Source organism: Ictalurus furcatus, chromosome 6 (genome assembly GCF_023375685.1).
Source record: "Ictalurus furcatus strain D&B chromosome 6, Billie_1.0, whole genome shotgun sequence".
NCBI lineage: Eukaryota > Metazoa > Chordata > Actinopteri > Siluriformes > Ictaluridae > Ictalurus > Ictalurus furcatus.
This window is the reverse complement of record NC_071260.1, coordinates 24085687-24110373: the sequence shown is the minus strand read 5'-3', so window position 1 is coordinate 24110373 and position 24687 is coordinate 24085687. Positions and strand designations below refer to the sequence as shown.

Genomic DNA, 24687 nt, shown 5'->3' with positions numbered 1-24687 from the left:
TCCTCTAGTTTGTGTTCTGTCACCTACAGGCCAAAGCCGATACAGGTCAAACTGCTTGAAAAACCAGAACTCCTTTTAAATAGAGCGGGAAAGTGGCCTTGGAAGGGGCAGAGCTTGTTGAAGGAACAGTTCTCATGACTAAATGATGGCATTGCCTAGGCTCCTTCATGTCTGCAAGGGAAACATAGATTTGTCCTGAAATGTCAGACTGGCATAGTCACCGTGGTTCATCTCCAGGATGTGATGTGAGCACTGACCCGCGCCAGGACACTCTGAATGTGGAGAGATGCAAGAGTGCAGCTGCCCGCCGGATGAACCCCCACAGTGGGTAGACAAAAACACTGGAGGAGCCAAACACCGGGATGCTGCAGATGGAGGGCTGAGGTTCAGAGTGAGGACATAACACTTCCTCTTAAACCATATATACTCCTGTGGCCTTCATGACAGCATGTTTTTTTTCATCCATCTTACCGCAGTCCATTTGTTTTGGATAGACTGGGTCCATCTAATTACAGTTTGACCTGTACTTGAGTAACAACAATTTATACACACATTTTTTATTCTTGTCTAGCAGCATTCTGCCTGAATCTACTGTTACAACTGAAGATCAAAATCCATAGTAAAGAACTAAGATGAACAAAAAGACATGTTTGGCATCTCTAGCATTCTCTAGTTGAGATTAGATGCCGGTAGTGAAGTTTATGAGGCTGCACTGGAAGAATGAGCATTGTCTCTCAGTTTCTCTCATTGTTGTGAGCCTTTCGACTGCCCTGGTGCCACAGTGCTGTTGGCAGGTTCTGACAGCCCATGTACTCCTTCTTCATCTCAGCCTCTGAAAGAGGTGGCGTGGAATTACAGGGAGCTCCAGACAAAGTCACGTTCAGCAGGCTTATCCCATCACCCACATGAGGCATTAGAGCATTCTGGTAATGGACAGAAATCAATATGGGGAACAAATAAAACATTATTTATGTATTTCATACATGACACCAGTGATTGGAGAAACCATTTAATTTGAGTATTTCCTGTACCTTACTGAGGTGGTCGATGAGGCAGTGGGAAGGGTGCAGAGAGGCCCAGAATTGGGCCGTGTTCACCCAGGGCAGGCCGTTGAGCAGCACCACATTGAGGTGTTTAAGAGAGCCCTTTAGTCTCTTAGTGAGAACTCCGGTGTAGCTCTGCTCAACAAAAAGCAGAACTCGACTTGCCCTGCAGCCTGCAAGGTCAGCCAGCAGCTCACCTACTGCATAGCGCTCCTTTAGATCTGCCTAGACAGAGGGGAAAAGAATTTAGGGGAACACCTTTAACTTGCTTGGACAATCTTGAACATGACTAGGCAAAAAAAAGAAAAAACAGTGAGGTTGCAGGGTTTTTTTTTGTTGCAACCAACCAGGAACCACACCTGATGATATAACTAATTCAATTTCAGTCATATGAAGGCTATTCTCACAAGTCAGACCTGTAGCTTTCTGTAGAGAGTCTGATACGGTTTGTCACGAAACATTGCTAAGACCCTGTGACTTTCACACAAAAGCCTTTGGACTGTCATTGAAATTGACCAACAGTGTTTCAAGAGAAAGTCCGCAGACACATGAGGAAATCTCATTTACTTGCCACTTGCAAAAGATTGAATAGATCTTGAAGCTTGCAGCCAGAAAAGCATACGAAAGATGTCAGATGCTAGATAGTCTGTGGGCAGAGAGTCTGAGGCTATGTGAAGTTTGACGCTAACTGATCAGTTAGAATGAAGTGCATACTTGCATAGTTCGAATCAAAATCTGTAACTGTCTGTTGTTGGGGATATAACATTTACCTACCAAATACTGTAGATCCTTGTTTATATTATTGTTCTGCATATGTACTGAATTTGATGGTGCTAGTAGTTTGTAAAGGTTTGTAATTACCTAATGGAAGACGTAGGAAAAGGTTTAGAATGGGTTGTTTTGTTTTAATGTGAAATAAAATGCAAAATCAAGACAAAGAAAAACTTTGGTGCTTTGACACGTAATCATATCTTCAATACACTACCAGTTTGTGCCACTGTTTCTCATATTTATTTAAAGTGAAATATCAAGGAACTATGACTTGGCTGTAGTGGAAATGCCATTTGTTTGTAGAGCCACCTATCCATATGAAGGGCTTTTTAAGCTGAAATAAGCGTGTTTTTTTTTTCATGGAGGCAGACGGCCTGGTGGTCCTGAGCCTGTGTGGTCCTGTTTCTCAAGCCTCCCCCTTTGTCATTCCCATCCCTGTCTAGGGATCAGGTTGTTGCCTTTGTCCCTGGAGAGTCTGTGCCTATTGTTACAGAAGGAAGGGCTTTACCACACAGTCTGGACCCTTCCGTCTGCCCAGCTCCGAGCATATGGCTGGGATTACTGACCACCTTTAGCAGCGGAACGTGGGATTTCACAAAGGTCAAACTAATGTACTTTAAAAAGGAAATATAATTAAATGTGTCCTTACTTTCTTGAAAGAGTTTGTTAATAATAGATAAAAGTGTTTTAGTAATGAGCATTGGCGTATCTATTGTGCTTTGAGATCTGAATATATCTGAATGTTTCAGACTTAAAGTAACTATTTTTCTGACATACTGTCATTCTTCTCTTCAAGCCACATGAACTATGAGGACGTCCGAGGCCCTGTAAAAATGTGTATTAAAGAAGTGAAGCACTTCCCACATGAGACGCTTCTTATGGAAGTTTTGCACAGTATTTAATTACCCAGAGCTGTAGAACCAGACTTAAATATGAGGGCAAGGAGATAAGCTCCCAAACACCAAAGAGAGGAGTACATTCCAGTTCCTTCCTTTTCTAGTCAACAAAGGAAGCAGGGAGATGAGAGGGGACTAGAAAGAGGTATTTATCCCAGTTCTGTGACTAAACGCCTTCCTTGTTGTCTCTTTGATTAGGCATCAGTCACTTTGAAGTGGTGGGCCGTTCTGCTTTATTAAGGGGCACATTTAATTTATTAACAGGAAGATAAGAGATCACTCTTGCATTCCAGTGGTCTGTCTATTGATCTCCTGCTTGTGGACTTTCGTGCTGTAGCACCATGTCACACAACAACAGTTATACGGCTATGTAAAATAGAAGACTGTGATTGACATAAAAAACTTGGATGAACAGAAAATTAATTCTAACAAAACTGACAGTAATGTTGTTACATCTGCCTGAAGAAAAGCTTGATTTTTATCCAATGAAACCAAAGGTTACAGTTAAAGACCCTGGTTTCAGCCCTGATTCTGGTGTAAAACATTATATTATAATTTAAGAAACATTCAAAGAAAACATATGCTTAACCCTACACGAAGGTGTAAAAACTATTAGAGCTTTTATAACCCCTAGATTGGACTATTGTAACATGCTGCTTGCTGGCTGCACTGCTGATTCTTTAAATAAGCTCCAGTAAGTTCACATTGCAGCAGCTAGGCAAAGAACGTCCAGGCATATTATCCCCGTCTTATTCCAGCTACACTGGCTGACTCTTAACTTCCAAATTGACCACAAATTTCTGCTTAATTTCTCTTTAAACCTCTTAATGGTTTACTCTCAGCATATCTCACTGATCTCCTGAAGCAGAATAGCCCATCCCAGTCACTGTTCTCTCAGATCAGACAGACCCATTGTTAATTCTGACATTCACTCCAAGCTCATTCAGTAGAAAGGTTTTTTTCTTGTTTACGTCAATTGAGCTTGTCACATTATTCAGTGTTTGTTGGTCATATGAAAGATAGTAATGTTTCTGAAGTCTCACAAACTCACAATGCCGTTGTTGTTGCGGTCCCACAGCAGCATGGTTCCATCGTTGCGGGTCGGGCTGTTCAGGTACAACACGAATGTGTCTGCACAGTGCTGCTTGCGACAGATGTAGGAGATATGGTTCCTGATTACCTCCTTTTCTGTGGCTGGATACATTCCTTCTGCCTCTTTAGCTACAATGAATGATAGTGGTAAATTGGACTACAAAAGCAAGGCTATATATATTTAGTGCAGTTCATGTATGCCTCATTAAAATGAGTTTATTGTGATCTGGCAATTTATATCACCCCCTAGTTAACTCCTAGTACAGTGTGGTAATTTATATCACCCCCTAGTTAGCCCCTGGTACAATCTGGCTTGGTGTTCTTACCTGCTACCTGTCCATTTCCAGCAAAAAATGTTTTAATGTGATCCTTATGAAAACCATTGTTTCTTAGCATCTGGTAGAAGAGCATCAGATTCTGCTCATGATGCTGGTATGTGATCTGTTCCTGCCAACCACCTGATCAGAAAAACATACAGCAGAGTTAAGGGACTGGCAAAGCTGCTTTACAGAGAGAGTATTTACCTGCATGGTAAGCAATAAACAATACTGATACTGCTGACCCTAAGGAAGTAATCTCGCAAAGCTAATTAATCATGAAACACAAGATTTTTCTTATTAACCTGAGAGCAGTACTGCGTGGTCACAGGTCTGGTAGAGGCGACAGGAGAGATGTGTGGCGAGAGGCTGCTGGTGGCATCGACGGGTGTTTTTATTGAGTTCACAGCTAGAGATAGGCATGCTTGGACTAGTGAGGGGCAAAGGCTGGGGGCATCTAGCAAACTCTGGATGATCTGTTACAGAAGTGACACAAAACAAGAGCAATTTAATCCCCAAGTGTCTGAAAATTCCCTGAAAATTATTGGACGCTTTAAGAAAATGCGAATGATATGCTTGCTTTCTCTAGAGCCTATACTTCCTCTTCTGTTTTCTTTCATTCATTTTTACACACTTATTCATTAATGAAAATAGTGACTTTCTAAGGTGAGATGACTTCCAGTGTCAAACTATTAGATAATTTTTTAATTATTAAAATAAAGTGATGTACACTTACAATTTTTGCATTGGAGGGCCTAAACTAAACTAGACTACCAGTTGAAGTCTCTAAAATGCTAATACAAAATTACTTTTAGTTTTCGGAGCAGGAAAAAAAAACATTTATTATTACATTTTAAACAAATCATTAAGTAAAACATTTGGTAAAAACAAAATTATATAATTATATTTTGCTGTTATAATGAATAGTTGTATTACATATCAGTTGTTTACATAAAATATAATTCACGTTTTCTATTTATCAGTTTGCAATTTGAATCTTTTTGATTAGATTTTTTCCCTAAGCAGACAGAATTTGGGTGGCTGTGTCATATTATTCAGAGTGACGAGTTGCCTGAAATATATGGTACATATTCAGCCCTATGATAATTTTTCTGTTATAGCACAACCAGAAAAGCAATTTAACCTTTAGAGGCAACTTTTCCTTTCTCTCTGATTGTGTAGTTTACTCCAAGATGGTACAGGCTTGGGTCTTGCTATAAACTCTTACCAGACACAAAGCATTTTAGGGAAAACTGCAGTTACAGAGGACTTGGCCTGTGTATGGGAACTCAGACATGTCCATCTCAGCCATTTACTTACCTACACAGCGGAGGCGCTGCGTTCGGTTGCTGTCCCTCACTCCCACCACTCGGGGCAGGAAGTGGATCTCGCAGAGGCCATTACTACGCTCTGTATGGCTTGTTCTGGACACCACACTCTTCCGAATCTGTGTGCGGTCCATCGTACGGTCGCTGCGGCTCCTTCTCCGCTTCAGCTGGTTCTGACAGCGAGTCTTCAGGGCCAGAGTCATACACTCCTCTCCTGCAAACCATTACAATTATTTTATTCAGCTTAATTCAGTTCAGTTTTATTTGTATAGGTCTAGATGTTGTCATAAAGCGACATAACAGAAATCCAGATGTAGATTTATGGTTAGTTTCTGAATTGTGAAAAACTCCCCGAGACAACATTATGGAGAAACCTTGGGAGGAACCAGACTCAAAGAGGAACCATCTTCTGAGTGACACCTGATTGTAAATCAATAGTCTTCTATAATTCTATACTATAAAGTCGATACAGTACTACGTTTGTTGAAAGAATGTTCAGCATGACTTCATAGTCTTTATCATGAAGGATGTGAAATAGCATGTATGCATGCTGTAGATGTATTTTGGATGATATTCCTTCCCGAAATTCACATGATGTCACTGATGTGACTTTTAAAAGGAAATGTATTTTCCTTTTCATGTGATTTCTACAGTTCATTTCAGATAACTTAAATTTACTGTGCCACAAGGAAATCTTTGCTTTGCTAGATAATAGTTTATCACTATGCATATATTGCATTCACAAGCCGTCTTAAGCCTACCGTTTATTCTGTACATTTATCCTGTTGGATACTGGAAACAATGCAGAGCTACTTTCAGGTAACAGACTGGATCTGAGCCCAGCAGTACCATGAGAACAGCCAATATGAATCCATTATAAATCTACTTAATTCAATTCCAGATAACTAGTAGAATTGCCCTGGCCACAATTAGATGTTTCTTTGGCTTACTGATACAGCTTCAACAGCGTTACTGTTTCTCTTTCTGCTGTGCCTTATTTTCTCCACTGCCTTTATAATCGCCCAAAGAGACCTGGGAGGATTTTTAATGTGCTCAAAACAAGGCTGTCGTCTCCCCTCTTCCCACTGCTTCAGATTACATGGTCAAGATCAGACATATTCAAACCCCAAATTTTTTTCTCCAGATTTAATCTACAGTGAATGAGAAGTCAGAAAGTCTTTTAAGACATTATACCCGACTCTCTTTTCTTCCCCCTGATCATCTCAGACATGATTAGTAATTAGAATTCTCCAGACTGGTTTTATTTCTTGGATATCTATAAAGTACACTGGATTGCATGTCTTGTCTCAGTGGTGCTACAGACAGAAGGGCACAGAGCTAGTGCTATCCACATGTAATATATTCACACATACTCCAATGGCAGACACATTCCATGCATTGCCTGGTCAGTTTTATGATAAATCACCTGACCCATTTGATATACAGACTCTGATGATGTAATGGAGTCTGTAAACATTTAGGGCTGCTGCCTAAAGGACGCTGAAAACACCAGTTAGCATATATTATACAGAAAATAAAGTACTAGTGGCAAAAGGACAAAGATATATACATATATATACATATATATATATATATATATAAAATGTATATGTGTATGTATATATATATAGAGAGAGAGAGAGCGAGAGAGAGAGAGAGAGAGAGAGTACTGTGCAGAGTCTATGAGAGGCACATGTAAAGAAATTATGTGAAGCAAAGATGCTTATAGAAATAATAGAAATTGTTATTACATTAAAAACTATAAATTTTATATATAAAATTAAAGTCAATATTTGATATGGCAACCCTTTCCTTTAAAAAAAAAAAAATCTGAGGCATTTTTCTAAGCGTCTTGAACAACCTGCCACAATTCTTCTGGAAACTTTAACTGTTATATTTCTGTTATTTGTGAAATAATAATATTACCCCTTTCAGGTAATCACTGACAGATTTCATTCACAGGTAATCACTGACATTTCATTTCACAGGTAATCACTGACAGATTTCTTTTTTTTTTTTGTCTGAAAAGTGGCGTATTATATGATGTTACCAGCTTTACTGACCAACTTTTTTCTTTAACATTTTTTGCAACATGTTTTGAAATCTAAAATGATATTTTGCCGACCCAATAATGCTTAAGTCATTAAATAAACATCTGAGACAATATTTGTATAAAAAAAATTAGCGTGCCTAAGACTTTTGCACAGTACTGTAGGCTATATGTGATGTTGTAATCTTCGATTAAACCGTATCACTGGTAATAGAAGACGTGCACAGTATATGGCTGTGTTAATGACTTCGCAATACTACTACTACTCATTAATATTCACTGATTACACCTAAGCAAGTCGGAAGTAAGCATGAACCTGCTCTGATCTTCATCGGGTTTCTAAAATTGTTTCAATCTCTAAAGTTAAAAAAAAAAAAAAAAAAAAAAACTTTTTAAATGCATCCCTTACACAGCAAAGACATTACTCACCCAAATAAATCCCCTCCATATGAGTACACTTTTTCTTGGCCATGTTAAAGTCCAGGTAGAAGAGCAGGACGGGGTGGCCGAAGCTCTCTCCGGGACTCGGGTCCAGCACGAGCACGGCGTCATGCGCGCTCACGTCGGTGAAGCGCTCCCGCTCCAGCCCGCGCTCAGCAGCAAGCGCACCCGCACTGTGACTCGCTTTTAATGCGGGGTGCGAGTCGGGCAGGATGGCGAGCACTTTACCAGAACCAGACTCTGAACTATACACCGCTATTCCGCTGGGATGGAGATGAGCGAGCCTGCGACACTCGCTCTCCGGTAAAGCCACCCTGCGGCACAGGTGCACCTTCAGGTACTGCAGTCCAGCTTTCACCCAGCGCTCCAGCCGAGCCGCTTTCCCCTGCACTCCGCGGTGATCCCCCACCAGCAGCACCAACAACAGCACCGAGACGCGCGCAGCCTCCAGGAACTTCATGCTTTGCACCGGTCAAGACAACGACCAACTCTTCTCGGCTGTCCGTTGTTTAGATTAAAAATGCGGATGAACTCTTTAAAGTTGCTTTCGGATCGCCAAAAAATAAGTGCGCGATCAAGTGGGAAAGATAGGACCCTCCTTCATGAAGAGGGACATCCAAGTGGATCGGAGCAGCAGCGGCAGCAGCATCCAGACCGAAAGTAAATGCAAGAGGAACCCCATCCCACAGGCTCTGACATGCCGGTATAACAAGAGGAGGAGGAGGAGGAGGAGGGGTGAAGAGGGGACCATGGGGCTGATTATCTTACCTGTCACTCAGATGCCATCATTTCAAATGGCCAGCAGTTTTCAGGTGCACTGACAGCTGCAGTCCACACTGAAAGTGCTCAGCTTTATGGCGTTTAATAGTAAAGTGTAACGAATAGCCTATAGAGATGTATGGTTTGCCTTTATGTAAATAAATGTTCAAATTCCGTTTATTGCGAATTAATTGCTTATCAGATTAAAGTCTAAACAAGCTTTTATTCCTGTTATCCAACAGAAAATAGCTTGAAAATGTTTTCAGACATTTTATAGTGTGCTGTTAAGGGCTTCACTTGACCTGCGTGATTTTTTACAAACTAGAACCAGAAAGAGGCACAATACTAACAAACTTTAATTGTCACTAAGTAAAGTGTCGCACTGGGTGCAGTGTGTTACACAAGTGAAACATTTATTTATTCATTCCAGATGACATACTATACACCAATCAGCCATAACATTAAAACCACCTGCCTCATATTGTGTAGGTCCACCTTGTGCCGCCAAAACAGCTCTGACCTGTCGAGGCATGGACTCCACAAGACCTGTGAAGGTGTGCTGTGGTATCTGGCAGCAAGATGTTAGCAGCAGATCCCTTAAGTCCTGTAAGTTGTGAAGTGGGGCCTCCATGGATCAGACTTGTTTATCCAGCACATCCCCCACATGCTCGATCTGATTAAGATCTGGGGAATTTAGAGGCCAAGTCAACACCATGAACTCTTTGTCATGTTCCTCAAACCATTCCTGAACAATTTTTGCAGTGTGGCAGTGTGTATTATCCTGCTAAAAGAATCCAATGCCATTAGGGAACAACATTGCCATGAAGGGGTGAACTTGGTCTGCTACAATGTTTACATAGGTGCTACATGTCAAAGTAGCATCCAGATGAATGTCAGGACCTAATTTCCCAGCAGAGCATTGCCCAGAGCATCACACTGCCTCTGCCAGCTTGTCTACTTCCCATAGTGCATCCTGGTGCCAGCTAGTCCACAGGTAAGCGACACACAAACACCCAGCCATCCACATGATGTAAAAGAAAATATGATTCATCAGACCAGGCCACCTTCTTCCATTGCTCCATGGTCCAGTTCTGATGCTCACAAGCCCATGGCGGTGGACAGAGGTCAGCATGGGCACTCTGACCGGTCTACAGCTACACAGCCCCATACGCAGCAAGCGTATGATTTGTGTTCTGACACCTTTATATCATAGCCAGCATGAACTTTTTCAGCAATTTATGCTAAAGTAGCTCTTCTGTGGTATTGGACTAGATGGGTTAGCCTTCACGCACCATACGCATCAGTGAGCCATCAGTATGATCATATCTAGGCTATGCACAATATTGTACACCCTGATAGTGTGTGTGCACACTGGGTTCGTGGTTAGCACGTTCGCCTCGCCCCTCCAGGGTCCGGGGTTCGATTCCCGCCGGGGCCGTGTGTGTGGAGTTTGCATGTTCTCCCCGTGCTGCGGGGGTTTCCTCCAAAGTCATGCATGGTAGGCTGATTGGCGTGTCTGTAGTGTATGAATGGGTATGTGAGTGTGCCCTGTGATGGACTGGCACCCTGTATATGTATGTATGTATATGTATGTAAACTATATAATATATAGTGTATATATAATAATTTATATTGTGTATATATATATGCTAGTGTATGTATATATAAATAAAATATTTTGTGTATATATATATATATACACACACACAATATAAATTTTATGCATGTTTATATATATATATATATATATATATATAATATATATATATATACACAATATAAATTTTATTTATATATATATATATATATATATATATATATATATATATATACACACACAATATAAATTTTATATATATATATATAAATAAAATTTATATTGTATATATATATATATATATATATATATATATATATATATATATATATATATATATATATATAAACATGCATAAAATATTTGAATTCCACAGCAGGTTATAGACAGGTGTGATTGAGAGGTTGTGTATGTTCAGCTTGTGCTGCAGGTTTAGTTTGTGGTTGCTATGAGACAGACAGAAGCTCGAGCAGACAAAAAAAAGAAGAAAAAAGAAACAAGCGCGGTTTTTTTTAAGCTCCGCTATGGACGGCCGGAGCGGTGCAGCTGAAACTCCTGCTCCGAAATGTAGACAGAAAAGCCGCTTGACATTCTGCTCAGGTAAGAAACGGCATGTAAATGACCGACAGTTTCCATGGGTCAGTGTACAGAGAAACTAACTTTCAGTAACAATATTACTCAACACCATTGGGCTAGCGTAGCTAGCTTCCCTACAACAACACAGGGCCTGGCGTTAATAGGCAGCTAGCGTGGTAGCTACCCAGTTAGCTTAGCTGTAGATATCAGAAAATAGTATTTTTTAGTAATTTATTTGCTAAATAGCTTTTCGTTACAATTCGTATTTGCGTTATCAACGTTGTTTTTCGTCCTTTAAGGGTCCATGTTCCTCCCAGAGCCATGCGCTAGCCCGTCCGCTAACTGACTTCACCGGCACAAGGGTGCGTCCCAAACCGCAAACAACTATACTAAATAATGTGTCAAATTTGAACACCGCCAACGGTGTCATGGTTATTTTTGACATACTCTTTAGTATGTAGTGTGCGGTCTGAGACGTAGCCTCAGCGTAATAAAATAATAGCTCAGCCAGATAGCTGCTCAACATAACTGCAAGTAGTGAATGTCATCCTGTTGGACATGTAGTATTGCACTACCTGGAGCCTAGAAACCATTATTCCATACCACCGTACAGTGCACTTGTAGGGAGTAGTAAGCCGAATGTGTTCAAGCCACTAACCGCTTTGTACAGCGCATGCGCAGTGCAAGCCGGGCCCTGAACAGAGCGGGTCTGTGGACAATCACAGGTCTGTAGTCCATGTGCGCTTCACTTAACTCGCATGGATAAACTGCTCAATGGCCGGTAAACTGCTGACTCAAGCCGGAGAGGCAACGTGTAGAGCTTAAACCTCTTCAGAAAAGGTGAATATACGCAGCCATGTACTAAAATTAGCTTAGCTATCCAGTTAAGTAGCAGCGGAAAGAATAGATCTGTTTTATACACGTGACTTGTGAATGTTGGAAGCTGGAAAATTTCATCAGAGTTTGGGTTATGTGCTGAGTGCTGAACTGACTTAAACAGTCTGATTAAATAAGTAAACTGAAACAGTCAGTTGTTCTGAGATTTGTTGCTAGATGTAACGTGGGTGTTCGATATGATAACCAGATGTAAAATGATCACGGTTTCACGGTATTAAACGACTATTTAAAAGATGATGAACATAATTATTACCAGAGATTCTGCGGTAATAATTATACTACCCCATGTAAAACTAATACAATCTGAGTAGGACTTTGGAACAATGATTTTGGAGAATGAGTTTAACATCAAATCTCTTGTGTGGTAAGTATGCTATTTATCACCTTGTCTAAGCCAAAAAAAAAAGAGATTGCCTGTTAAGAGAGGTGTGCTGAGCCAATTATAATAATAAAAGGAAATGTATTTTAATCTGCCAGAGCCACATCTCCCTGCAGTTCTCACCTGGTTTCCACTGAAGCTAGGCAGGGTTGAGCCTGGTCAGTACCTGGATGGGAGAGCTCCTGGGGAAACTAAGGTTGCTGCTGGACGTGGTATTAGGAAGCCAGTAGGGGGCGCTCACCTTGTGGTCTGTGTGGGGTCTAATGTCCCAGTATAGTGAAGGGGACACTATACTGTAAAAACAGTACCGTCTTTCAGATGAGACGTTGAACCGAGGTCCTGACTCTTTGTGGTCATTAAAAATCCCAGGACACTTATCGTAAAAGAGTCGGGGTATACTCCAGTGTCTTGGCAAAATATCTATCATGGCCCCCTAATAATACCTGTCCCTGAACTGGCGACATCACTCTCACTTCTCCACTAATAGCTGGTGTGTGATGGGCGTTGTGGCGCACTCTGGCTGCCGTCGCATCATCCAGGTGGATGCTACACACTGGTGGTGGTTGAGGAGAAACACCCCCCCCCCAATACTATGTAAAGTGCTTTGAGTATGTAGAAAAAAATGCTATATAAATGTAACTAAAAAAAAACAATGGTATTTTGAACGAGCCGGAAGTTAGACAACTGTCCGATCATACACCGTGACTAACCATGACATTGTAACAACCCTAGACATAGCAGAAAAATGTTTTTAGAAAAAGAAATATGTTAATGGTCAGAATTGCAGTTTGCCCAAATTTTTCGAACTGAGATTCCAGGCTTTCTCAAAAATGTTGTATAGAAACTTAATACATTAAGATCTTTGTGATTTAACTGAATCTTTTCTTTAGTTTTAGGTATGGTGATTCTCCATTTATAAGTATTAAAATCCATGCTGGGAGAGAGTACAATGGCAGTTCATGGCTTCCATCGGAGCTGAGGACTTGAGAAAGGGGGCATCACAGCCAACCCTTGTTGTCCAAGCAAAATCTGCAATTGTGCAATCGTCCAACACTCATGCGTCTTCTGCTGTCCTTGAAAAGAAATGGCATCATCCTTCAGCATTTGTTGACTCTGTACCTCTGCCCCATGTGAAAGTGGTGTATGAGCAGCCCCATAATTTCTCAGGGATAACTTCACAGCGTGCCTCTCCGTCAGTGCCTGCAGGGGTTGTACGTGCCCAAAGCACAGGTGCTCATCCTTCCAGCAGTGGTAGTAGGGATACAAGAGCACACAGTGCTGTCTCAAAGAGCTCAGTTCATATCAGTGGTCCCTCTACTGTATATCAAAGAACTTGTCATCTGGAGCCAGTTATTCACGGGTATCAGTCACACAGGCACCTGAACCCGCTCAGGTTAAGGTCAAGACTTTTAGGAAAAAGAGCTTTTGCACCTCCGCTGTCAATTTATCCTCCTTGTCCCTCCCCACCCAAGACATCCTCTCACAAAGCATCTGTGAAGGTTGAGAAAATCATGCCTGCGAATCAGTCTTACCCGTGGTCGAGGGGTAAGCTCAGAAGCAACGGCAATGCGGTTATACGTTCCTCCAGTGCCAAGGTGCCTACGATTGCCAGGCTAGAGATGAACGATTTGAAGAAGTCTAGTGCTCTACTTTCTGGCAAGAGAGAATGCAAAGCAGACATACTAAAACACAGCCAAACAACAGTGCCTTTAGAGGATAAATACACAGACGTGCCTCCAAATCATATTTCAGACTCGTCTGCGTGCAACAAGATTGTGGCTGAGGATGCTAAAGAGAATGAGCACATAGTGGAATGCTGCGTGGGACATGAAGCCAGTGAAGCACCTCAGAGAGTGAGGAAAGTCAGCTCTGAGGTGGAGTTCACGGCAGCTGTACGAAAGCTCACTAATAACCTGGTACACGTGCGCAACGGCACACTAAACGGTCTGAGTGGACCACTAACGACCAACTTTGATTCTCAGTGCAACTGGAGAGAAGTAAAAGCAGGTGCCAATTCTGCGACGCAAGCCTCGACAGTTTGCCTTATTAATGGGAGTGAAGAGTTTTACATGGACACAGATCCCTCCAATGCCCTTTGCCTAGATGAAAATTTTCCTAATGATGGAATGACTCGGGACAGTACATGTGCCATTCCAGAGGATATTGAGCGCAGAATGGACTCCCGTCAATCTCCCACTGTTTACTCGGTAATGAACCAGATATCTGCCATACACCTTACAAAGGACTGCTGTCAGTACACTTCAGAGGAGGACCCAAGCCAGTTCCCTGTGACTCTGGATGAGGGAAGTCTGCCTGATGTCAGGGGGTGAGTATGAGCAGGTCCTTCCTGTCCTGCCTGGGGGGTTTTGTTTTGTTTTTGTTTTTTAAAGGTAAACTTGCTAGAAAGCAATTGACATTTTTGCTGAAGTTCATGGACATCTGAACTAGAGTTCGACTAATAGTGGATTTTACCAATAACTAATTTGGGTGGTACCTGACGATAACCAATTAATCAAGCGAGAGTTTTTAAAATTGATACTGAATGAAAACATAACATTAAAAGTAAATTATTGCTGAACTTTATTACAAAAATAAACAGTACTGACTGTACCATGAAAATGCACTGTACCTTTTTAAACGAAATAAATGTATAAATACTAATATATGCACTATTCATAAATATTAAAGTAAATAAAATATATACATCCAAACTGAACCAAAAAGTAACACTCCAAATAAGTAAAAATAGACATCCAAAATGAATCTAAAACCACTCATCAGTGATAGTTTTTATTTCGCCTCTAGAGGCCGCTCTCATGCTGTATGATGACGGCAGACACTCCTCAGCCGCTCACACAAGGGATGCAACCGGAAAAACTATCGGTGTGGAGTTTTAACGATCAATTGGTCGACCTCTAATCTGAACATCACACCCATATGTAAGTGTTCCCCAAACAGCTGCCACAAAGTTCAGAAGCACAAGGTTGCATAAGACATCTAATGCTATAGCATTAGAATTTCCCTTCACTGGGGCTAAGGGGCCCAAACCTGTTCCAGCGTGATTATCGAAATTCTAGTGGAAAGACTTCACAGAAGAGTGGAGGTTATTATAACAGCAAAGGGGTACTTAATCTGGAGTGGGATGCTCATAAAGCACATGTGGGTGTGATGGACAGGTCTGCATATACTTTTGGCCATAGAGTGCATATTAAGACCATGATGAGTGAATTTCTCTCAGTAATTTACAGGGAAATATACTAAGTGGCTTCCCAGACAAAAGCTGCGTCAATCATTCTGGGATTTTGACTCTGGATTGTATTTACACATCACCACATTTTATGAAGCTGTATGAAGCTTTTTATGTTTTGTATAGTATAACAAATATAGTGTAAACATGTACACTTCTAGTGGAAAGCCTTCAAAGATCAGTGGAGGTTATTGTAACAGCAAAGGGGGACTAAAGCAGGAAGGGGCTGTTCGAAAAGCACACGGGAATGTCATGGTCAGGTATCTACAAACGTTTGGCCATATAGTGCATAACAAATACAGTATAAACTAGTACACTTCTTTAAAACACATGTTTCTCGGAGCTTTATAATATTACTAAATGTATTGACCTACGTGATGTGTATTTAATAAATATGTTCTATTGTGTCTCAGGGTGTGTCAGGTGAATGTTGCTGTGTTACGGAACGGTGAGGAAAAAGAGCTTCCAGATGAGTTTGAGAATGTTTGCAGTGGCAATAATGATGGTAACTGCCCTCTTGCTCACCCTCCCTTTCCTACCTCAAAAACCTGAACCTGTAGAACAGGTCCACGCTTATTTACCCATCCATTTATCATAGTGATTATGTTTGGATTAAGTTTTTGCTATGTAACCTGACAAAGAAATATGTTTTCCCTGCAGATGGATCAGAATCCGATGCCTCTTCAGCACCCTCTATGGCAGCTTCACCAAAGTAAATTGTCCATGTTTACTGTATAAAATTTGAGTGCCTGCAGGCGGTATTGTGTTTGTAATGATGCTGTGTGTACCTTTCCTATTTACTTTGTGTACTGTGGTGGTGTACTAAATGCCATTAGTGAGTTTAACTGCAGAGGTACATGATATTAGATTAGTCCGTTTTCAGACAGTATTTTATCCCTGTTTTTTTTTTTTTTTTTGGCTAGTCTTCATTTGGTGGGCTGCCATAAGTTTATTTTTGAATTGTTGCATTACCCAAAGATTTCAAGTGCATACTAGCTCAGGTTCCATCTCTGCATGGTTCTTTCACCTGACCTTACCATGGTGATGGTAAACACAGAGGAGTGCCTTTTTTTTTTTTTTTTTTTGGTGGGTGTTCTGGTGGGTGCTGTGCATGAAAAGCTGAAAAGCACATAGGTCAGTAGAAAAATCTCCCAATTGTGAATCAGTGCTAATTTTGGACCTCTCCCACCACTCACTAATGGTGAATGAGTGTGTAGGTGAGTTGTGTTGGACTTTATAGGCTGTTCTCATTAGGTTACATCCCAGTTTATGGTCTTATTTTTTTATAGATAGGTTGTTTTCATTTTACTGAACATGTTGTGAAGGACCTGGAACTTGAAGCTAATCTGTTAGTCCTAAGCATAATTTTTGAACCTGAACAAAAGCAGGGTACATCCTCCTACATGACTGCCATGTGAGTTACAGTACAATTTTCCTTGTAAATAAATGACTAGCTTTGTTTTAGGTAGTCCTTTCAGGCTTATGAGAAATGATTGGGATATCTGATGTTATGTAATATTGTGCCTTAACTGTTTTTGTATTTGTTTAGGTTTGATGTTCCACTCTGTTTCTTTATATAAATTGAATTGTGTCTGTATTGTAGTATTGAGGAGCCCATGAGCTGTGAGTTGGAGGATGATCGGGAGGTGAAGCCAGCACTGGTGCCCAGCCTGTTCCCCTTCAGGCCCCCTACATTATACTTCAGTACCGCCAACGAACGAGGTCAGTACACGCATTAGTTACACAGTGGATTTAATTTTTCAGTATTAAATCATAGTATTGTCACCAATTAGACTTTTATTCACTGATTTATTTTATTAATTGTAGTGACTATATTTAAGGATTAAGATACCTTTTGTAGCAGTACATTTCTGTTCAAAATAAGATGATGATAAAAGCCAATGAACTGGTTATACATTTAAATAAAAAAAATACTTTGTGTTTTGGAAATATTTGGTAAAAATTCTTCTGTGTGCGCTCATGTTTGCTTTGCAGTGGAGTTGCTTCCTCTGGAGCAGAGGAGTCTCCTGAAATGGAAAATAAGTACTGTCACCCCTAACATAGTCAAGCACACAATCACTAGATCCCATTTCAAAGTCACCAAGAGTGAGTCAACACACTTTTGTTTTACTTTATTGGCACAGCTTTATAAAACTCATTTAAAAAAAACGTATTGTTCAATTTATATTACACGGTGTATGCATGTAATATCCTATGTTGTAATCGCAAATCGCATGTCAGTCACTGAAGTTCACCGTCTTTGTCCTGAGTCTGCAGCAGATTTTTGCAAAAAGGCTTTTTGTTCCAGAGAGTCATGACTGGCTGGGCTGCTGGGGTCATCATATGAAGTCACCTGGGTTCAAGGCCATACGAGAGTACCAGAAGGTCAGAGGTCAACGTACCCTATGTTACCAACTGACATCATTGACAAACACAGTTAATGATTTGTATAAACCATATTTATGGATACACAGTAAAGCTGATCTAACTGTATCTGTTTAAAGGTTTAACCATATTGCAGTGCGCAGAAAAAATGAACATTATGTCAGATTTCATTCAGGCCTTTTAAAAATATATTGGATGAGTCATATAGGAATCAAAGTTCCACATTTAAATAACTATCTAATGAGTTGGGCTTTTATGTAATTTCAGTCCAAATCAAATGTTCTAGAGTACATGCTGAGTGTTAATTAAAAAAAAAAGATTTAAACCGGTTGTGTTGGAGTACATGGTTAAAACAACAAAAATGTCACTTTCCCACTGCATGTAGATTACTGTGTCATGTTCTTTATTAACTCCAGTTATTCATGTTTCACAAATATTTTGTGTCTGTTTTACAGCTGAATCATTTTCCAGGTTCCTTTCAGATCGGACGGAAAGACCGTCTGTGGCGGAACCTGTCCAAGATGCAGACACAGTTTGGCAAACAGGAGTTTGGCTTCTTCCCGCGTTCGTTTGTGCTCCCGCAGGACATGAAACTTCTGAAGAAGGCCTGGGAGGATGGAGGGGGCCGGCAAAAATGGATCGTGAAACCGGTACTGCTTGAGTTCCTGATCATTATTAAGCTGTTTTTAAATAAATTACTTAATCAATGGTGCATTACTTCCTTATGTTTCCTGTTTTCACAGCCTGCTTCAGCCCGAGGAAGTGGAATTCAAGTTATTCATAAGTGGAGTCAAATGCCACGCAAGAGACCTCTCCTTGTGCAGAAGTAAGCTTTTAATCATCACACAGCTATTTGACAGCATGTTTTTTTTCCCCCTAAGTTAGATTTAATATGAAAATGGGAAGGCATATTTCAAGTTTTTAAACTTGTCCTTCTAGACACTGTTTGGAGAGCTTTTGGGGTAAAAATGGGTTCAGGATGTAAAACATGATTAGATTTTATTTTTTATGATTTTCATTGTATTTTTTTTTTAGTTTCTGTAGATTTGTATGACATTGACACTGTCACCTGATTTTCATAGATACCTTCACAAGCCCTACCTTATTAGTGGGAATAAATTTGATTTGCGTATCTATGTGTACGTGACCTCTTATGACCCACTCCGTGTTTACATCTTCAACGATGGACTCGTCCGCTTCGCAAGCTGCAAGTGAGCCAATTAAAGATTATGTACAGAACAAAGCACCATATTTTTTTAAATTGAATTAATAAATAGCCTGTTTTGTAGCACACTCTTAGTCATAGTTGTTGTTGTTGTTATTATTATTACTTGTTTTCAATACAGATATTCCTCTTCAATGAAAAGCCTTGGCAACAAATTCATGCACTTGACAAACTACAGTGTGAACAAGAAGAATGCTGAGTATCAGACCAACAGCGATGACAAGGCCTGTCAGGGCCATAAATGGTAAAGAGAAAGAGAATGTGCTTTTATCATCCGATTTCAGGCTTTATGTGCAAACGCCAGTTTCCCCTATCCAAAGCTTAACAGTGGTGGCGACAGCTAAAATCTTCTGTTTAACCGAGCTCTGTTGACTGCAGGGCACTGAAGGCGCTTTGGCAATATCTGGATTCGAAAGGAATTAGCACCACTCTTCTCTGGGAGAAGATTAAGGACATGATCATTAAAACCATCATTGCGTGAGTGTGTTTGGCATCTTTGTACATCTTTAACTCAACCTGTGACCTAGTGTCATCCTGAATTTTCAGCCTCTATTTATATGATGCCAGAGGACAGAGTGACCATAACACCTGTTGTGATGGTACATGCACTACACTTCCTCTTTTTGTCAGCTGCTATATTTCTAATCCTTTTGTAAAGTCTGATAGTAGCAGGTGTCTAATTAGCATTTAACTGCACAATTACTTTATTAAACTTGCCAAAGAGAGACTCAGCAGTAATTACAAAGCTCTGGTACCTTTTTTTTTTGACTCTAGTATTCTTTTTTAACCCTTGTGTGTCCTTATGGACATTTTTTTGTCTTTCATTGTTTAATTTTTATTTTTTTTATCATTTTGTCTGTGTTAATGCAAACAGCCTAAATTTTGCAAAAATTGTGTATTTTTATTGGAATTATATCACCCCCAGTTGCTTTCATAAATCTGTTTTAAACTAGGTACACAAAGTAGTTACACTCAGGACCTTAAGGACAAAAATGTCCCCATTGAAACCCGTTCAAGCTGTAATATTTAATCCCTGTGACATTTAAGCATAAAATCATGCATTCTCTGTTAATAGGCTTTTATTTTAGGTTTGAAAACATTGAATTTTTAAAATAATTTTCTGAAATATGTACTATTTTCTCAGGTTTAGCCTATGGGGAAAATATATGCTTTTCCTTTTTTCTGATTCTGCTGTAATGTATTAGGAGTGCTGCAGACCAACTGTATAAATAGTGCAGCTATAATTGTGTGGGTGTGTTTGTATGGATATCAGAGTTGTGGTTTGCATGTGTGTCCTGAGAATTTTATGTGCGTGTGAACAGTTTGAAAGAAATTATATTGTACTGCTGATCACAAATCCCACCCCATGTATACGAGTCAAAGAAGGTTACTGAGCTTTGACGATTTTTGCATTATGTAAAGAAACCGGCGTTTAAAGGGTTACAATTCTGAAAATGAATGAATGAATGGTAGTTATGATCATTACTGATGCTGGAAAAAAATCAATGTAAGTGAAAGTGGAAAAAATATTAATATATAATATTTTGACAGTTGTTGGACATGGACATTTTTGTCCTCTATGGACCTATGTGTAACTTGTTTTAATTGACGCACAAGGGTTAACAGTGCAGACAAGGGGCTTCATGCAATGCATGAGATCCTTTTTGAAGAAGAAGAAGCTTTTATTTGCCATTTTATTATTATTATTATTTATTTTTGTTTTTTTTTTACAAAGTGTATTTCTGCTGCATATTCATTAGGTCAGACCCATATGTAAACTCCCTGGTGAAGATGCATGTGCGTTCCCCATACAGCTGTCACGAGCTGTTTGGCTTTGATATCATGCTGGATGAGAACCTGAAGCCATGGGTTCTTGAAGTCAACATCTCTCCCAGGTACTGAGCAGCTAAACACTCTGAGTAAACAGTTACTATTTGGCATTCACTTCTGTTATATTGCTTTTAGTCTAATTAATCAGGTACATATATGCCTTGTTGTATACACTATTTTCTTTTAATTAAATATCTATGCTATATGACCTGTTAGGAGAGAGACATGCAATGAGAAAAGATGTTCAGGTGAATTTATCCACCTGTGTCTTCCTGTACAGCTTACACTCCAACAGCCCGCTGGACGTGAGTATTAAGGGCCAAATGATCCGCGATGTGCTAAACCTAGCTGGTTTTGTGCTGCCTAAGAAAGAAGACATTATCCTGTCCAGCAGTAGTGGCAACAGCTCCAGCGGCAGGTCAGAGCTGATATGATAGATGCATTTATAGATGCAATTGTTGATTTTTAGAATGATTCATTTTTTTCACTTCCTAATATTAAGGTTATTTCATTACATATTAGAGTTCCAAACATTTTGTGTTTACAAAAATGTAGCGTTCATAAATATAGCCTCAGTATTTATTTATTTATTTATTTATTTATTATTTGTTAAAAACCTGTGAAACATGTTCTTGCATCTGATTTTTTTACCACTGCTGCCAGCATCAGATAGAGGCACTGCTAGAACTCAGTATTTGTTTACTGCTGTGGAGTAATTGTGAAGTATGCTTGCCTCTGTTGTGTTCAGTTTGCATGAAGGAGTGCGAGAGAGATCAAAATCAGACCTGTCCGCTGATGAGAAACTGAAGAGAGCTTTCTATCTCACCCAGAACTTTGGTGACCAGGTATGCATGCATGTTAAATTTGACAGATTTGCTATAATATAGGGATCACTGTATTGTTTTAAGCTGCTTCCCACTGGCCGATGATGTGAGATTTGCATTATTACTGTGCCCTCCACTAATATTGGCACCCTTGGTAAATATAAGCAAAGAAGGCTATGAAAAATTGTCGTTATTGTTTAACCTTTTGATATATCCTACATCACCGCAAGTTGTTTGGAAGGGTTTCAAGAAAAATCCTCTACTGTCATCCAAAAACAAACTCCAGTGTCTTCAGTTTGCCAGATACTACTGGAACTTTAAATGGGATCGGGTTCTATGGTCAGATGAAACCAAAATAGAGCTTTTTGTCAGTAAACACCAGAGGTGGTTTTGGTGCACACAGAGAGGTAGCCATATGGAAACGTACCTCATGCCCACGGTTAAATATGCTGGTGGCTCTTTAATGTTTTGGGGCTGTTTTTCTGCCAGAGGACCTGGACATTTTGTTAGGATACATGGTATCATGGACTCTATCAAATATCAATAGATATTAAATGGAAACCTGACTGCCTCTGCGAGAAAGCTTGAAATGGGCCATGGTTGGATTTTCCATCAGGACAACGATCCAAAACATACATCAAAATCAACACAAAAATGGTTTACAGTCCACAAAATCAAGGTCCTGCCATGACCATCCCAGTCCCCATAGAAAACCTGTGAGGTGAACTGAAGAGGAGAGTCTACCAGCGTGGTCCTCAAAATTTGAAGGATCTGGAGAGATTCTGAATGGAGGAATGGTCTCAGATCCCTTGCCATGTATTCTCCAACCGCATCAGGCATTACAGGAGAAGACTCAGAGCTGTGATCTTGGTAAAGGGAGGTGGCACAAAGTATTGACTAAAAGGTTGCCAATATTTGTTGCACACCTATATTTAACAAAGATGTTTTTTTGGATAAACCTGTTTGTAATTGTTTGATATCCATGAGCAGAGTATTTTGTGAATTTTTTTTTTTTTTTTTTTTTTTTTTAACAAAAGATCAAAAGATTAAACAATAAACACAATTTTCACAAATTAAAGGTTTTTGCTCATATTTACCAAGGGTGCCAATATTATTGGAGGGCTGTGTAAACGTTCTGTTTCACTGTGTTTGCAGGATTTCTACTCCAAAATTCTGGAAGTGTTAACCCCTGACGATGTGCGTGTTCTGGCTGAGAGTGAGGATGAGCTGAGTCGTCTAGGAGACTTTGAACGCATCTTCCCTTCCCCTGCCTCCTCCCGCTACCTCCGTTTCTTTGAGCAGCCTCGCTACCTCAACCTCCTCCTTAACCAGTGGGAACAGAAATACAGTCAAAACCGGAGCAAAGGTGTGTGTGTGCGTGCGTGCGATTCCTGGTGTGTGATCGAGTTTGGCTATAGTCAGCTGTCAGTGATGTATGCTGCTCTGTGTCTAGGTATCGAACTGCTGAGAAGTCTCTGTCAGAAAAGAGTACACTTGGGGAACCTTTCTGACTCTACACATCATGTGAGTATTCATCACATTTAATCTTACTTAGGAAAGGAATAGAGAAACGGCACTCCTTTATTTTTATGAAGAAAACTAATGTCCATTTGTAAAACAGTGGGTCTTGACTTTAAATTAAAATAAATTTGATCAGAATGGATCTTTATCCTCAATTGAAGGACACACAGGAAAAAAAATGGTATAAGGAATATCTGTTTTTATAGCTCACTATTGTTTTAATCTTTTTAATTATTGTATTATTGGGTAATATGAAATGACAGGAAAACTCTTGCCAAAAGACAAGTTTTCAATGACCGAAGCAATAATGATGGAGTATATCATAACCACTATCAAAACACTGTTTTTTAAATTATTTTTTTATGTAAATATAGTCTAATATACATAGAGTATAGAATTCAGGTTCATCAGCTTCCCAATTTTCCACGACTCGTTTCTTGGATGGCGAAAATTTCATCTGAATTACTGTTGTGGGTTTTTTCCCCTTCCTTTTTTTCTTTCTTTCTTTGTCTTTTAATATCCAGTGGTCATCAAAATCCAATCTTGGACACCGTTCAGACCTCCAGTGCACCACATTTGCCAAGACAATACTTACAAAATCAAGGTAGGAAGACTCATGGAATATTTCTTAGGTTTATCTTTTTCTGTGGTATTTCATGATGTATTTCTGTGTTTTCAAATTCTCTCCATTTCTGTATCAGTGCAACAGTAAGTCAGTATGTAAGCTCCCAGCTGGATGAAGATGATGAAGATGATGATGATGATGAGTGGTCTGATCATGATGTTCAGTCACTGACCTCCAGTATTCCAGACATGAGTCTGATGGGATTAGTGAGCCCAAATTGAAATGTGGCCAACGCCAGTCTGCCTCACCAGGACTACCTGTGAGACTAGTCATGTACTCTGTGATAAGTGAACATCCAGGACTTCCACACAACGCACAAAAAAATGAATACTTGCACATTTGAAGAGTTTGGTAGAGGGTGCTTGGGTTTTTGCCTTATGACAAGTTGCTAGGAACAAACGTATTTTTACATAATTCTCTCCCCTCAGTTTGTTAAACAGGTTTTTGCCCCATCAGGAAGTGGGGTTCATAGTTGATTGGCCAGACTGATGACTGTTTTAATCACATATCTATTTCACCATTTCCAAGACTAAAGGTACGCTTTTCAAGGGCGGACTGGTAGACACGTTTGAAGAACAAAGATGTATATGCATATGCTGTGTTTATATATATATATATATATATATATATATATATATATATATATATATATATATATATATATATATATATGCAAGATTTTGTTCTGCTGAAAGGATCTGCCCTGGAGTCATGCCTGAGTGCATGAGCCAATCAGATTCCTTTCTTGGTTTGTTTACATTTTGGGAAGGCCCACCATTGGGGGTCAGTACTACTTACTGACAAGTGAATTTTGGAAAGATAATAATTATTATTAACTGTAACAACAATAATAATAATAATAGTTAGTAATTTATAAAGTAATG

General features: G+C 39.8%; 2 protein-coding genes across 5 annotated transcripts; one reads left to right on the top strand and one right to left on the bottom strand.

Moving 5' to 3' along the window:
• Positions 1-317: 317 nt before the first annotated feature.
• On the bottom strand, positions 318-10214 carry si:ch211-67e16.11 (uncharacterized). The gene is made up of 7 exons (XM_053627236.1): positions 7927-10214; positions 5440-5661; positions 4425-4595; positions 4129-4260; positions 3762-3931; positions 1032-1268; positions 318-923 (listed from the first exon to the last, which is right to left on the bottom strand). Exons 1-7 carry the CDS (start codon positions 8396-8398, stop codon positions 735-737), a joined length of 1593 nt encoding a protein of 530 aa, XP_053483211.1. The 5' UTR covers positions 8399-10214; the 3' UTR covers positions 318-734.
• Positions 10215-10730: 516 nt separating this feature from the next.
• ttll4 (tubulin tyrosine ligase-like family, member 4) lies at positions 10731-24423 on the top strand. 4 transcript variants are annotated; one of them, XM_053627232.1, is made up of 20 exons: positions 10731-10894; positions 13037-14472; positions 15555-15653; positions 15807-15898; positions 16054-16105; positions 16997-17115; positions 17389-17499; positions 17702-17778; positions 18234-18428; positions 18522-18604; positions 18861-18989; positions 19125-19247; positions 19382-19480; positions 20764-20898; positions 21114-21251; positions 21582-21678; positions 22813-23023; positions 23111-23181; positions 23703-23782; positions 23880-24423. In XM_053627232.1, the coding sequence occupies exons 2-20, from the start codon at positions 13106-13108 to the stop codon at positions 24022-24024; spliced, it is 3423 nt and encodes a 1140-aa protein (XP_053483207.1). In that variant the 5' UTR covers positions 10731-10894; positions 13037-13105; the 3' UTR covers positions 24025-24423. The 4 variants fall into 4 exon arrangements, with proteins under 4 accessions (XP_053483207.1, XP_053483209.1, XP_053483208.1 ...); XM_053627233.1 differs by lacking the exon at positions 10731-10894 and adding an exon at positions 10918-11710; XM_053627234.1 differs by lacking the exon at positions 15555-15653 and having other exon boundaries at positions 10735-10894.
• Positions 24424-24687: the final 264 nt, after the last annotated feature.

Excerpts from the sequence above, each read along its gene's own strand:
- si:ch211-67e16.11 (XM_053627236.1), bottom strand. The coding sequence starts at position 8,398 with ATGAAGTTCCTGGAGGCTGCGCGCGTCTCGGTGCTGTTGTTGGTGCTG. Across the intron at positions 5,662-7,926 it reads TATGGAGGGGATTTATTTGG|GAGAGGAGTGTATGACTCTG; the intron begins GTGAGTAATGTC and ends AATGGTTTGCAG. Across the intron at positions 4,596-5,439 it reads GCAGCGCCTCCGCTGTGTAG|ATCATCCAGAGTTTGCTAGA; the intron begins GTAAGTAAATGG and ends CTTCTGTAACAG.
- ttll4 (XM_053627232.1), top strand. The coding sequence starts at position 13,106 with ATGGCTTCCATCGGAGCTGAGGACTTGAGAAAGGGGGCATCACAGCCA. Across the intron at positions 16,106-16,996 it reads TCTATGGCAGCTTCACCAAA|TATTGAGGAGCCCATGAGCT; the intron begins GTAAATTGTCCA and ends TCTGTATTGTAG. Across the intron at positions 20,899-21,113 it reads GAAGTCAACATCTCTCCCAG|CTTACACTCCAACAGCCCGC; the intron begins GTACTGAGCAGC and ends CTTCCTGTACAG.